Source organism: Oryzias latipes, chromosome 24 (genome assembly GCF_053564925.1).
Source record: "Oryzias latipes strain Hd-rR chromosome 24, Olatipes_Hd-rR_3.1".
In the NCBI taxonomy this organism is placed as follows: Eukaryota; Metazoa; Chordata; class Actinopteri; order Beloniformes; family Adrianichthyidae; genus Oryzias; species Oryzias latipes.
Window position 1 is genome coordinate 2340196 of NC_136260.1, and position 14756 is coordinate 2354951.

A 14756-nucleotide genomic window follows, 5' to 3' on the forward strand; every position below is an offset into this window, starting at 1 on the left:
GTCCCCAACTTACCCCCTTCCTCATATAACCTCATATTAGGGTGAGGGGGTGGGGGGTCTAGCCTGCGATGGGCCTTGGGGGGGGGGGCTACTTGGCAGTGGCCCCCCTCCTATGGTTGCCGTATGGAGTGGGCCCCCCCTCTTTCGGTTTTATTTGCACCTTAGACATGAAGGGTCCTTGGTAGGGGGGGGGGTGCTTGGACATCACTGCAAGCAATCAGCAGATGTCCTCCTGGCACCCTACCCGCCAATTTTAACTGCACCTTAGAAATTTAGGGCCCCTTGGTGGGGAGGGTGAGGGGACATCACTGTGAGTAATCAGGAGATGTCCCCCTAGTGCCCTACTCGACAATTTTAACTGCACCCTCCTTAGTACACACACCCCTCCCCCTTCAATATATACATTCCAACATAAACACACACACATGCACACACACACCCTCTCATACACACATACACGCACACACATTTTGCAAGGAAGGTGGGACCTGGGTCCATCTGTCCCCTACCCCTTCCCTGGTGGGGGGTGCGGGCCCCTTGGCGATGGTGGCCGTGTCCCTTGGGTGCCGGCTCCCTGGGCCCGGCGGTGCTCTCTCCGCACGGTGGGGGGGTTCATATTACACCTGAGCCGGGGGTGTTCGTGTTCCTGGGGGGTGGGTCCTGGTCCTTGCCCCTGAGCGCTGGGCCCCGGCAAACTTCCAACATGGCCGAGCCTGGTCGGGCCATATTTATAACACCCCTTGTGGGCCACCCTTTTTTCCCTGGGGTTCCCCCCTCCTGGGCGGGGGCGGCGGGCCCCTGCCTTGCTCCTCCCTGGACCAACCGTGGGCCGGGTGGGTGGCTGCCTGGAGTGCGGAGCGGGTCTCCCTTGGGGGGTCCTGGCTCGTACCTGGGGTTGGGGCGGGGGGATGCCCGGAACTCCTGGGTGGTGGTGGGGTGCTCGTCTGGGGCTGTGGGCGTCCTTCTCCGGTGGGGCCCTGCGTTGGGCTCTTCCGGCGCGGCGGGGGGGCTGCTTTCCTGGCTGGGCTGGGGCGGCGCTCTCTTTCCTTCCGCGCCTCCCTGCTCTCTGGCTCTGGGGGCCTCGCGGCAGTCCTGCTGGCCCTGGCCTGGGTGGCGGTCTTGGTCGCCCGGGGGGCGGTCGTTCCCTGCCTGTTCCCGTGTGGCGTTGGGGGAAGTCCGGCTGCCGCTGCTGCTGTGGCGGGGGTCTGGGTGTGGTGGTGGCTGGGCGCTCCTCCTCCTTCTTTTCACATTCCACCATCCATTTTAGAAGAACATAAACACTCACCTGAGCACAGGTGTTAGCTCACTTTGCACTTATAGTTTGCATGATTGAATGAATGAAAGATTTCCTACTAGTTGGTTTAAAGGCATAGGTATGCGTTCGTGAACACTATCTGTTTTGTGTACATGTTGACGTGAACATTTTTTGCAGCTAGCAGGTGTGTTGATAATATTTGAGTGTGTGTGAACAGGCCCCGCCCTTTTTGTACTACATTTGAACTGTACCGTAATGATAAACAACCAGTAAACCTGTCTGCTTTATGCTGCTTCATGGTCTTACCCCCCTCTCACTATCCCCCATCCCCCCCCCCCCCCCCCCCCCCCTCTGACATCCCTCCCTCTTCTTCCCTTCTTTCCTTTTCCGTCTGGTCCAACACCAAAGATTTTCAATCATGGTTGAAATGAATAAAATTTTGGCCTCAATTACAAAAGGGGTTTATTCAGACATACCTTTGGTTTGTCTGAAGATTAATAACCCCTCTTGTTAAAGTAAAATATGTCCAACACAAGAGGCCCTCAGCTGTCATCTGCCTGCCTAGCTGTTGGACAGGACAAGTTAGAAGAAAAAAAAAAGAAAAAAAGAAAAGGTCTTGCTAAATACTATCAGAACAAAATGCTGCTAACTTGAAGGGTATTTTTTCTTATTAATAAACTTGCAAATATTATAGTATCTTCCGTTCTTGTTTTTATGCAAAACAGAATTGAATAATAATGAGAGGGGGCTACTAAAATCTTGCCAAGACTGATTGGTGTTTGATGTGTCGACTACAGGGCAAAGATCGAGAAGGAGAAAAGGGAACACGCAAAGCAGCATGGTCTGATTCGATCGGAAATCATCCCTGGAGAAATCGCTGAGGACATGGAGAAAGAGAGGCAGATGTTTCAGTTGCAGATGTGTGAGGTTGGGGCCCCTTGTTGTGGGTTTAATATAGGCACACAGTTAAAATGGGTTTGCTTGGAACAGGACCTCTTCCTTTCCTGAAGATTTCAGTTTTATTTGTGTTTTAAATCAGAGTAATCATGTATTGTAGGCCACAGAGGGTCTGCCATTGAGCAGCTACAATCGTGGATCTCTGTAGACATTAGCTGATTTTTTATCATCTGTGTTTCTCTTTGCAGTATTTCCTTAAAGTGAATGAGATCCAAGTGAAGAAAGGTGTCAACTTTGTCCAAAACCTTATCAAGTACTTCCAAATTCAGGGCAAGTAAGTTCCCAGACTGGCAGAACAATGATTTTGAACCTAGAGACAAACACAGTTGACTCCTGAAGAGTAAAGGATAAAGACAATGATCTGACTTAGAGACCCCAGTGTAAGAACACACAGACCATGGACTTTCTAACCAAAGCCTCTCTGCAGTTTTTTCCAGGAAGGTCTGAAAGCTGTGGAAGACCTAAAACCATCTGTGGAAAAACTGGCATCAAACCTGGTGACGGTGAGGATTTCTGACTCAGACCGGGTCCTGACAACTTCACCGGCCTGTTGAAGCGATCACATTGAGACAGGATCATGTTCATGTCTCATTCAAGCATCCCTTTGTGGTTTAGATTGCACCACTATGCACGGCCCTGCATTCACAAGAAAGTTGTCAGCTGGTGAAGCTTCTCCCCACTGAGATTTGATACGTTACCAAGAGAAGCTGCAGTGTTTTTTTTCTGATATTTTTTCTATTTACTTATACTTATACTCTATTACTTATACTTATACTCTTTTCTGACTTCTTGGAAGAGACATGACACCAACACCTTAATTGCTCGGTTCAGCTTCGTCAGACTGTTAAACAAGAAATCTGTGAGTGAAGAAGAAAATTAGAGCTTGACACTGGTATTTTTGTTTCAGATCAAACAGAATCAGGATGGAGAGAGAAAACAGCTGACTCAGATCAGAGACATGCTAAAAGCATCAATGCAGGCTGAGCAGAAAGAGGTGGGATTCCTCTGGTTGTAGTCCATGGATGTCAGAACCATTTCACTCATGCACACCTGAGCAACCTGTATGAAAAGAAATTAAGTGAAAAATAATTTTAAAGTAAACATTCAAATGTGGCTGAAAAGCATCTTCTGTGTCTCTGTTTCAGTGTGGGTCCATGTGTGTGTTTACACATATGTGTGTCTGTGTGTATTCATGCAATGAAAAGGCTTTGTAGATAACAACTGCAAAAAGGAACATATTGTGTTTTATGACTGACTAAATTAGTCAACTTGAAGGACAGGTTTTTTTTTGTTTATTTCCTGATGCCTGCAGATTTTTGTAGTTGATCAGCTCAAAGTTTAAATTCAGATTAGGTTCACAATGTGAAACATTTGAAAAATGGGAAAAATTTCTGTGACCTCACATTCTGAGTGAACAGATCTTTGCTGAGTTAAGAAGAAACTTGTTTTGTGGTAGAAATTATTTCTGTGGTTTGCCTTCAGGATTTACAATTGAAACAGAGCGCTGGTTACAGCCTCCATCAACTGCAAGGTGACAAAGTGTACGGCACGGAGCGGGATGGGGTCCTCTACAAGAGGAGTGAGGGGTGAGTAGACCTCATTCTCTATAAACTTGTTTAAATCTTGTTTCTGCCTGTTGAACCAAAATACTTTACTAACATTTAAAGCTTTAAACAGAAAAGCCTCATTTGATCTTAAAGACATTTTAGTTCCATTTTTCTTAACAGATGGTGCAGCGAAGGTTTATGCTAAACTAGCTGCAGATGCAGCTGCAGTCTGGAACCATTTGGTGGTTTGAACCCCACCCCCAATGCTGAGTGTAAAGCAGGGAGGCTTTGGGACCCATTTTTGCCATTTTGAGTCTTTGATATGACTTGACCATAGATTTAAACCCATGACCTACCACTCTCAGGGGGGACACTGATTTGGTTTAGATGGTTGGTATAGAGTCCTAAAATAGTTTTAGGTTTTCTTTTCATATATATACTCAGCATATATATGGGTCTTACTCCCATTAGGAAAGGTAACTTTGGTGAGTTGTTCGTTTTCCTCACTTGCTATGTGAATTTTTGGTTTCTGAATACTGCCAATATTTGATTGGCCATCATGCCAAAGTTGATTATGTTGATCTTCCAAACAAAAAGCTTACATGCCCTGATGTGTGTTCTTCTTCAGTCTCCGGAGAGTATGGCAAAAGAGGAGGTGCTTTGTGAAAAATGGCTTCCTGAACATCTGTCACGGCACAGTAAGACACAAAGTCTTCTCCGTCTCATTAATTCCCCTCCAGGTCAAGCAAAGGTGCACCTTCACCTTCCAGCCTGCATCATCCTTCCTCTTCTTCACAACATGGTTTATTCTCTTTTTTGCTCTTTTGAGGAAACCTTTGCAAACTTGTTAAATTCTGAGTTGAGTAGTGTCAGACCTAACCAGCCATCCACATCACCTAATCTAACTTACTGCTTACTGTCTCGCAGTCCAACCGAGATCCAGCCAAACTCAACCTGCTTACCTGCCAGGTGAAAAGGAACCCGGACGAGAAGAAGAGCTTTGACCTATTCTCACGTAACCCTCCACCAATACACACATTTTTGAAAGCCACTGCCAACTTTGAAATCCCTATCTGCAGGCCTGGATGCTGAATGATTTCTTTCCACATTCTTTCAGATGACCGGATCTACCACTTCCAGGCTGAAGATGAGATAGAGTGCCAGATGTGAGTAGGAGCTGCAGGGTGCTGTGTTCACATTCTGAATTGTGGCACTATCACATTTGCGGCCTTGCGTGACAGTACAGAAAACAAACCTGGGCTCTTTGTTAATGATGAATTGTAAAAAGTTCTAACATAATGCAGGCTTTCTCAGATAACAGGTTTTTCTCCCATTAACATCTGATGCATTTGTTTGTCTCAGCTGGGTGTCTGTGCTGCAGAACAGCAAGGAAGAGGCCCTAAATGATGCCTTCAAAGGCGGCAGCAATGAAGGAGAAAATAACATTGTTCAAGAACTGACCAAATCCATTGTGGAGGAGGTGAAAAAAATGAATGGCAATGACCGCTGCTGCGACTGTGGAGCTGCAGGTCAGTGCTGGTGTGAGAGACAAAATTAAACACAACAGAACAAGTTGGGTCAACTTATACATCTTCTGCTCTGCTTCCTGTCTTTTTCTCAGTACCACTGTCTCTAGGCTGAACAACTTTTCTGGTTTTATCACAGTTTTCTACACATTTCCTTTCATTTGAGCTGAAACTCTTCATCACACATCCCACCTGACACTTTTGTCCACCCATTCCAACCTGCCTGCACTCACGTCTTCATTTCTTTTCCACACCCCACCACTGTCTTACAGCCCTCATACATGTCCTGCACTGCTCTAACATACTTCTCTGTCACTCCAGACTTAATTCCACAGTTCCTCTCTGGACATTCTGTCAGAAGCTTTCTCCAGATCTACAAAGACACAGTGTAGCTCTCTGACCTTCTCTATCAACATCCTCAAAGAAACTATTGCATCTGTAGGGCTCTTTCTTGGGATTTTTGATTTGAAATGGTTTATTTCAAGCAATTAGGTAGAAATAATACACAACAGCAATATAATAATAATAATAATGGATTGGATTTATCTGCGCTTTTCAAGACACCCAAAGCGCTTACATTGTGTCCATTATTCATTCACTCCTCATTCATACTTGGTGATGGTAGCTATGGTTGTAGCCACAGCTGCCCTGGGGCAGACTGACAGAGGCGTGGCTGCCATTTCGCGCCTACGGCCCCTCTGACCATCACCGGGATCATTCATGCACATTCACACACCAGTGGAGCCACACTGGAGGCAGGGAGGGTGAAGTGTCTTGCCCAAGGACACAACGACATTTTGGCTGGTGGGAGTGGGGATCGAACCGCCAACCCTTCGGTCATTGGACGACCCGCTCAACCACCTGAGCCACTGTCGCCCACAATATAATCATCAGTTATACATTCATACAGTAACTAATCAAACTTAGGATAATTAGGCATATTAATAAATATTGCTTGAAAGGGAGTGGAAGGAAGCGAACTTATATAATCCCACCCCGATTATACTGTAACCATTTTATCCGGTTTCTAGGTTTTATCAGACAGAATTAAAAATCATAACAAATCGATAAAGCACATGACAAAAGATGAATTACTTAAGTATTACGTCAAAAATAACTATTTTAGAAATCAACATGGCAAATGCAGATCAGTCATCTGAAATATATGCAGATTATGTTACTTATAAAGCCATTCATATGAATAAAACATAATACTATATCAGTAAAGTAGACACAACACTGTTTCAGGAATTTTCATGGCAAAATTTCATCAAGTATCAAAAGTTAAAAACATGTGCAAAATTATGCTACATTAGGAAAGATTTTTGATTCAATTTATCAATTTTTGGAGCAAGTGAAGTAATATCATTAAAAGTCAATCAATTTAACAATTTTCAATAAGTGATTAATCATTTGTTTTACTTTTTTAAATATTTTTTTGTATTTTTTTTATATAATAATAAAGTAATGCTGTAGGGGAAAAATAAAAAGGGTCCATAACTGTCGATTGTCCAAGGTTGGTATTTCTTCTTTTACTGATAACAGCTGATCTCTGGGTTTGAACAGAGTTAATAGTTCTCTTCGATGTTATGTCTGCAGACATTAGATTCAGGTCCATATCCTTCTTCAGCTGATATCACTCAGCGACGGTGAAAGTTGAGGTCAAGTTGTCTGCAGGTCAGAACTCTGCTGTTATTCAGGTGACGTCAGACATACAGAGAAAGTGAGGAATCCAGGTGTCATATTTCTTGAAATTATTTGGCTCTTTGGTTTATTACTCCATGTTGTTTCAGACGACCGTGAAAAGACACTTCTCAAAGTCTTTCATGGTGTTCACAACCACAACCTTGGACCGGTCCTCTGGACCGAGCGGTTTGACGTAAATCCTGCAGCCTTTAACCCAAGTGTTCTCAATCTGCTTACGCTTCCTGAGAAGCCGTGCATGTTTTGAGATTTCAGCATTCCTTCTGCTCAGATGGTCGTTCAGATAAGCAGCCGAACCTTTCAGGTGTTTCCTTTGGTTCATCAGAGCTAGCTTGTGTTTGTGATTCACAAACCTGATGAGGATCGCTGGTTTATCCGTCTCCTTTCTCCTGGGGAGCAGGTGGCAGGTCTCGATGGTATTGAGATCCAGGGAAATCCCTTTAGATGTGAGAAATGAAAGTATTTGCTGTTCCAGCGACGCTGCACCGAACTCCGTATTAGAACTGCTAGCTACGCTAGCGCTAGCATTAGCAGTGCTAGCTCCTGCTGCATTCATCTTCGCTCGAGGCTTGATTGGTAATCCAGTGAGAATGACATTATTCATCCTTACTTGCTGTTCCACATCGTCCAGTCTTTTCTCCAGAATCTCGACCCAGTTTTCTCGCTGCTCGTTTTGAGCCCGAAATCTTCGGAACTCTTCCATCATTTCCCAAAGTGGCGTTAGCTTAGCCGACACTTGTTCCATAAAGCTTTTCAGCGTTTCTTGAATAATGTCAAGAGACTTTTTGAGGTCTTCGTATTCCTGGGGTTTCTTCGGGGGCATGGTCAGCCCTCTTTTTTGGAGAAAATCAACTTTTTAAGTAATTTGAAGATAGTTGTATTCGCAGAGAGGCACGCCACGCGTCCTGCTGTGTAACCCGGAACCGGAAGCTCCCCATGAAACCATACTACTGTTCACAAATGTTCACTTCTGCTCTCAGTCTAGATTCAACTACTCTTTCCCATAACTTCATTGTATGGCTCATCTGCTTTATTACTCTGTAGTTTCGACACCTCTGCACATCTTATTCTTAAAATGGGCACCGACACACTTCTCCTCCATTCCTCAGGGATCTTCTCACCACCTAAGATCCTTTTGAACAGTCCAGTCAAAAACTCCACTTGCATACCTCCAGACAGGTATATCATCAGGACCTAGTGCCTTTCCACTCTTCGTCCTCTTCAATGCCCATCTCACTTCCCCCTTACTAATCTTTGTTACTTCCTGCTCCACAACAATCACCTCCTCTATTCTTTGTTCTCTCTCATTTTCTTCATTCATCAGCTCTTCAAAGTATTCCTTTCATCTTTCATTTTCCATCTTAGTCTCTCTGTTTTGCTAATCTGCATAGGTCAGTCTCTCCCTCTTTACTACCCAACATTTAACATACAAGTCATCATAAGCCCCTTTTTTTGGCCTTTGACCCCTCTACTTTCACCTTACGCTGCATCTCCCTGTACTCCTGTCTACTCTCCTCAGTCCTCTCAGTGTCCCTCTTCTTCTTAACTAGTCTGTTACTCCATATACACCCCTGCACCTCCTCATTCTACCACCAAGTACACACATACCTGTCTCCCTGATCTCATCAGCTGTAGTTATCCAGTCATCTGGGAGTACCTCCTGACCACCCAGAGTCTGTTTCCACTGCTTCTTAAGTCCTGCAACATTCTTTTTTTTCAGCTTCCAGTCCTCTTCTCTGCCTTTGCCGTTTCTTCATCTTATTTTGATTTGATTTGATTTGATTTGAAATGGTTTATTTCAAGCAATCAAATAAGAATAATACACAAAAACAATACAATCATTAGTTATACATTCATACAATGGCCTATCAAAGTGAGGATAATTAGACAAATTAATAAATATTGCTTGAAAGGGAGTGGAAGGAAGTGAACTTATATAATCCCACCCCGTTATACCATAACCCTTTTATTACATGATTTATCATTATCCGGTTCCTAACTTTTATCAGACAGAATTAAGAATTATTAGGTATCAATAAAGCGGGAGTGGCGTCATATTTCTTGAAATTATTTGGCTCTTTTGATTTCTTACTGCATGTTGTTCCGACGTCCATAATCAAACACTTCTCAAAGTCCTTCATGGTGTTCACAACCAGAACCTTGGCCCGGTCCGGTGGACCGAGTGGTTTGACGTAAATCCTGCAGCCTTTAACCCAAGTGTTCTCAATCTGCTTCTGCTTCCTGAGAAGCCTGGCATGTTTGGTGATTTCAGCATTCCTTCTGGTCAGATGGTCATTCAGATAAGCAGCAGATCCCTTCAGATTCCTCCTTTGATTCATCAGAGCTAGCTTGTGTTTTTGATTCACAAACCTGATGAGGATCGCTGGTTTACTTATATAGATCTTTACTACCTTGCTTTCAGGCCCAAAGTGCTTTACAGTCAAAGTCTCATTCAGCCATGCACACACACTCATACACTGGTGACTGCTCCACTGCTGAACACTGGCGCCAACTTATAACCACCAGGAGCAATATAAGGTTGAGTGTCTTGGGCAGGGACACTCGACACATGGGCAGTCAAGGCTGGAATAAACCTGCAATCTTCCGATCAGAGGTTGCCAGCTCTACCTCTGGATCATGGCTGCCCTATTTATATTCAAACACGTACAAAAAACAACAGAGAATTTATTGAGCTTTAAAAACAAAAGAGTATAGTCTAGTATAGTATAGTAAATAAGTGTTAAGTGTGAAAGAATTAAAACCCTGTCATCTGTTTTTCAATATATTCCCAACAGAGCAAAGAAAGACCGAAGATAATGTTTATGAATAAGTAAAACCATTTAACAAAAATGATTAAAACATTTCAACTGTGGTATGAAAAGAAGATGGGATTTAAAATTCATGAAGAAGATACAAAAATGTAGGATTGCATATTCATGGATAGAAATTCTATCAATCCTACAAATACTGCTTAGTGGACTCTGGCTGAATGATCTCATTGCGGGAAAATTGCTCCTGACTCAGGAGCATCCCATCCGCCTGTGGGGGGAAATAAGACCTAGAAATATAGACTTAGAGTCAACTCTCATTTCTAAAAACACTTTTTATCTGGTTGTGTTCTTTGAATCTGGGCTGCTTTGTTCAACCACTAATCCACCTGCTGTTCCTAATCAGCACTGTTAAGTAATTAGGGTGGAGAATATTGTGCGTCTTTGGTACCTAGGTTGGATCTTGGACCTAGATAATTGTCTCCAGCAGATGGTTCATACAACTAAGTACTAGGCCCCTGTTGCAGGCTTGATAAAAAGTCACTACGGTTGTGTTGTAACCAATTATGGTTCCTGGGGACTACAGATGTATATAAATGGATTGCTAAATTCAGAAATAAAACTGAGGATCTGAACAGTCAAAATAAATCTTGCAGTGGGCTGACCTTGTTGACTAGAGTTTACTCCACCCATCTCAACAACTGAAGGTTGACTCCCATCTTAACAACTGACCAATTATGTGCCACAAAGTGAGAATTTGATCGAGTCTGTTACCTCAAAATTAAAAACACAGACAATAGAGTCAATATTTTGAGTATAATATAAAAGAGAATCAATCCTGCCCTACACAGTTGTCATGAGTTAAAATAAATTGCAAACATAACATTTTGACTCTCATTTTAGTTTATCTTTGATATAAAGAGTGGCTTTTTATTATGGAATTCAACAGGAAAAAATTGATTCCTTCTGACATCTACACACATGACATCTAGTGGTCATTATAGGAACTGCAATATTTGGTACAATGAATTTGGGAACTAAAGGAGATCAGAACACTGGTTAATGTTACCACCGCACTCTCAGGTCCTACCTGGCTGTCCACCAACCTTGGGGTCCTCATCTGTATCGAGTGTTCTGGGATCCACAGAGAGATAGGGGTCCACTACTCCAGGATACAGAGTTTGGACCTGGATGTATTAGGGACTTCAGAAATGCTGGTGAGTTCACTTTCTAAGGTATTTTTAGTTTTGTAATTTAATGCTCTGTTAGACAGACTAAAGGAAATACTGTTATGTTTCAGCTGGCAAATAATGTGGGAAATGCCAGCTTTAATGGGATCATGGAGGCGGATCTGGGTCCCCAGGGCATCACCAAACCTGATCCCAGCAGCGACATGTAAATGATGGTCAGAGGTTAGTACAGAAACCTATCCTCTTGGGTCACACTTGTGTCTTCCCCCACAGGCAGACCCGGAAGGAGTACATAACAGCCAAATACACAGAGAAGCGCTTTGCCCGGCGGCTGTACACCAATACTGAGTCCAGGCAGAAGGCACTATATGAAGCCGTCCGGAACAAGGATGTCCTGTCGCTGCTGCAGGTGTATGCTGAGGGGGTGGACCTGATGGAGGCTGTCCCACAGCCCAGCGAACATGTATGACCCAGCTATCGAGCTGAACCTCTGTGTTTGGTCTCTCCACTTCATTCTAGGGGAGAGGGTAGTGATGCTGCAGAAGGGCAGTTATTTTCATCCTTGATGCTGATGTTCTGGATGCAGAGAAATCTATGTGTGTTTTCTCAAAGGAGGAAAACATTCTTTATGTTCAGCATAAAGCTACAGAAAAAAGTAAATTAAAGGAGGAAAACACAGAGACATAGAAAAATGAACCACTGTTAGAGTAATCAGATTACTGCAGACAGAGAAGAGGAGGGGCATGTAAAGCTGTATGTAAAGCACTCAGATATGAAAAAGCAGAAAAAATACTCCATTCCATATACATGTTCTTAAAGTACCTCTCTAATCATCTTTTGATCTATTTTCAAAGCCTTCCAAGTGGTTTTTAATTATGATTATGCTGTTTTTAGGCTAAATAAAAAAAGCTGTGTAGTTTTCTTGGACATAGTTTCTGGAGCAGCAGGAGTTCATCAGAAATTCACTTCTGAGTTGTGGACATGGCTGTTGGTGCGGAGTAAGCCACCCCCTTCCCATCATCCAATTGTTTGTACTAGTGGTCAAGGCAGATTATTTGGCTCAGATTTTTTATATTTTGGCATTAATATCGGGATTATCTTTTTTTTTAATCTGACGGGTTAATATTCTTGAACTGGTTATGTTGGAACAGAGGCAGCCACCCCGCTCTGTCTCCAGCATTGTCCCACGCGGTCTTAATGGTAACGCAAACAACGCATTCAGTCCTTTGCATGTCACGCTACTAACAACTAGGGCTGTAACTTTTAACACATCTTCGCAAATGTCTCAATGCGTTAAAAAATGAAAGATTGTCCTCCCCGCACTGTGGGAAAAAAGGAACAGTGCAAGTCCCTCAGCTGCTCTGTGTGTTGGTATAACTGTCCCTCCCACCCCTGCTCCGTGGCAAGCTAAACAGGCAGCGAGCCGCAAACAAGCAAGAAACTTTATTTGCACACCACCTACTGTACATCTGTGCATCATTCCTTTGATTTACAAGCCCAAGAGAAGCCATTTGGATGAAGAAATGATGATCAACTTTGCTTTGTAGACCACAATCTCTGCTGCTTAATCCTTTAGCTGTCTGCTCAACCAAATGGTTAGTAGCACATTTGGAAAACATAGAATTAAAAACATTGTCTGTGGGTTTTTTGCCCCTCAAGGCAATAAACAGAAACTAGACTGGGATGCAGGAAACCAGGATTTGATTCTCAGTCAATTCCCAGGGGGCATAAATGTGGGCAATTTAAATAAAATATGGCAAGCTATTAACATATTTCAGTGAGGGTCCTTGGGCAAGACCCTTGACACTACTGCCTACCTCATGGCCCATGAGAGACAATGAAACACATGTTCAAACAAGGACTGCAGGAACCAGGTGCTGAGGAACCAGAGCACCATAATGGAAAGTGGGCCACTGACGGAAATGGACTAGATGTGAGAACAAGGTTCTGTTAGAATGCTACTACTCAAGCAGTCCCACCCAGAGGGGTTACATGCAGAGAATGTAAATTTGAGATTTGCTTTGAGATTTCTTCTATAGAAGAAAACGCCATCTCCTGTCACACATTGAGACTGAAGTGGTACAACACAATTTCAATACGACTAAAGAGCCAGAACACCAGGTCACAGAGGAGGCTATACCACACTCCCACCCTGAGCTTGGATACATAGCCCCAACAACCACAGATACACAGAGGCAGCAACTGACCTGAAAGACAAGATCATGTCTAGAATGAATACCAGGCAACCCCGACACCAAATACAACGGTTAAGATGTACCACCTTAAAGTCTCCTGGAAACTGTGAATGAAATATTGAGGGCAATCCCTACCACAACTTTTACAAAAGCCAAGAAACTGGTTTACACTTCAGCGGCAGTGATCCTTGAAATGCTTGGCTATAAGAGCAACCATGGAAGAAAACAATACCCACCATGGAAGCAACGGTTGGAGCTAAAATCAAGGCAACTCGGAGGGATGTGAGTAAGCTGACAGAGGCTCAAAGAGATGCAATGAAAATACAAGTGGCTAAGAGATACAGCCAGATGCCCATACCTGAAGCACTGGAAACTGCCAAACAAAGGCTCCTAGCCTTGAGCATCTGCCTAAAGAGGTACACAAGAGACAATGAAGCCAGACGGATAAACAGGCTCTTCGCAACTCAACCTGCGAAAGTGTACGCTCAGTGGCAGGGTCAAAACAGCCGAGCAGACCCACCAAGGCTGGAAACTGAACAGTACTGGAAAGTATATGGGAGAAAGAGTCAGCACATAACAGCAATATCCAGTGGCTGGTCTCTCTGAGAAAAGAAACTAGCAACCTCCCTGAACAGAATCTAGTAACCATCACAGTGGCAGACATCCAAGAAAGAGTCTCAGGTATAAAGAACTGGACAGCACCAGGCCCTGACATGATACATGCCTACTGGCTAAAGAAAATCACTGCACGCCTGGCAGCAATAATGAACCAGCTAATAAGAGAAGGGACTCACCTTGAATGGCTAATGGAAGGGCAAACGATCCTAATCCAGAAGGATCCCTCAAAGGATGCAGTTCCATCCAACTACCGGCCAATAACCTGTCTGTCCATAACATGGACGCTCATGTCAGGCATCATTGCAACCAAGATAAATAGGAACATGGATCAATACATGAGCAACACACAGAAGGGCATTGGTAGAGACTCCAGAGGAGCCAAACACCAAATCCTGGTTGACAGAACAGCCGCTCAAGACTGCAAGTCACGACACACCAACCTGTGCACAGCCTGGATTGATTACAAGAAAGCCTATGACTCAATGCCACACACATGGATCACTGAATGCTTGGAGCTGTACAACATCAACAGGACTCTGAGAGCCTTCATAGGAAACTCGATGAAGCTCTGGATGACCACCCTTAAGGCCAATGCCAAGCCACTTGCACAAGTGTCCATCAAATCTGGGATATACCAAGGTGACACTCTGTCCCCACTGCTGTTCTGCATAGGTCTGAACCCCCTAAGCCAAATAATCAACAAGACTGGCTATGGATACCGACTCAGAAATGGGACCAACATCAGTCAGGGGGCAGCTGTCCCCCAACTCCATCTGGATGAAGCTCATCTGTTGGACTTTAAAGATGTAGTTGTAGAGTTAGATAGGTTCATTCTTCTCCATGAGTTCTGGGATTGCCTGTCCGTTCTGGGAGAGGATCCCTCCTTCATGTGGACACCCCTGAGGTTTCTTCGTTTTTTCCGGAATCCGTTTTTTTAGGAGTTTTTCCTCACCGCATAGGAGGGTTTAAGGGCAGAGATGTTCAGTTTAGTTTAGT

The 14756-nt window shown here is 43.9% G+C and overlaps 1 protein-coding gene across 1 annotated transcript in view; it reads left to right on the forward strand.

The window, feature by feature from the left end:
- The window catches only part of asap2b (ArfGAP with SH3 domain, ankyrin repeat and PH domain 2b), a 52330-nt gene that overhangs the window by 28659 nt on the left and 8915 nt on the right, over positions 1-14756 (forward strand). Inside the window, exons 6-17 of the mRNA XM_004084002.5 lie at positions 2053-2182; positions 2401-2486; positions 2640-2715; positions 3120-3206; positions 3695-3798; positions 4388-4457; positions 4687-4774; positions 4877-4925; positions 5122-5288; positions 10841-10974; positions 11058-11152; positions 11221-11410. Of these exons, the coding sequence (XP_004084050.1) occupies positions 2053-2182; positions 2401-2486; positions 2640-2715; positions 3120-3206; positions 3695-3798; positions 4388-4457; positions 4687-4774; positions 4877-4925; positions 5122-5288; positions 10841-10974; positions 11058-11152; positions 11221-11410 (1276 nt within the window). The remainder of the gene's footprint in view (positions 1-2052; positions 2183-2400; positions 2487-2639; positions 2716-3119; positions 3207-3694; positions 3799-4387; positions 4458-4686; positions 4775-4876; positions 4926-5121; positions 5289-10840; positions 10975-11057; positions 11153-11220; positions 11411-14756) is intronic.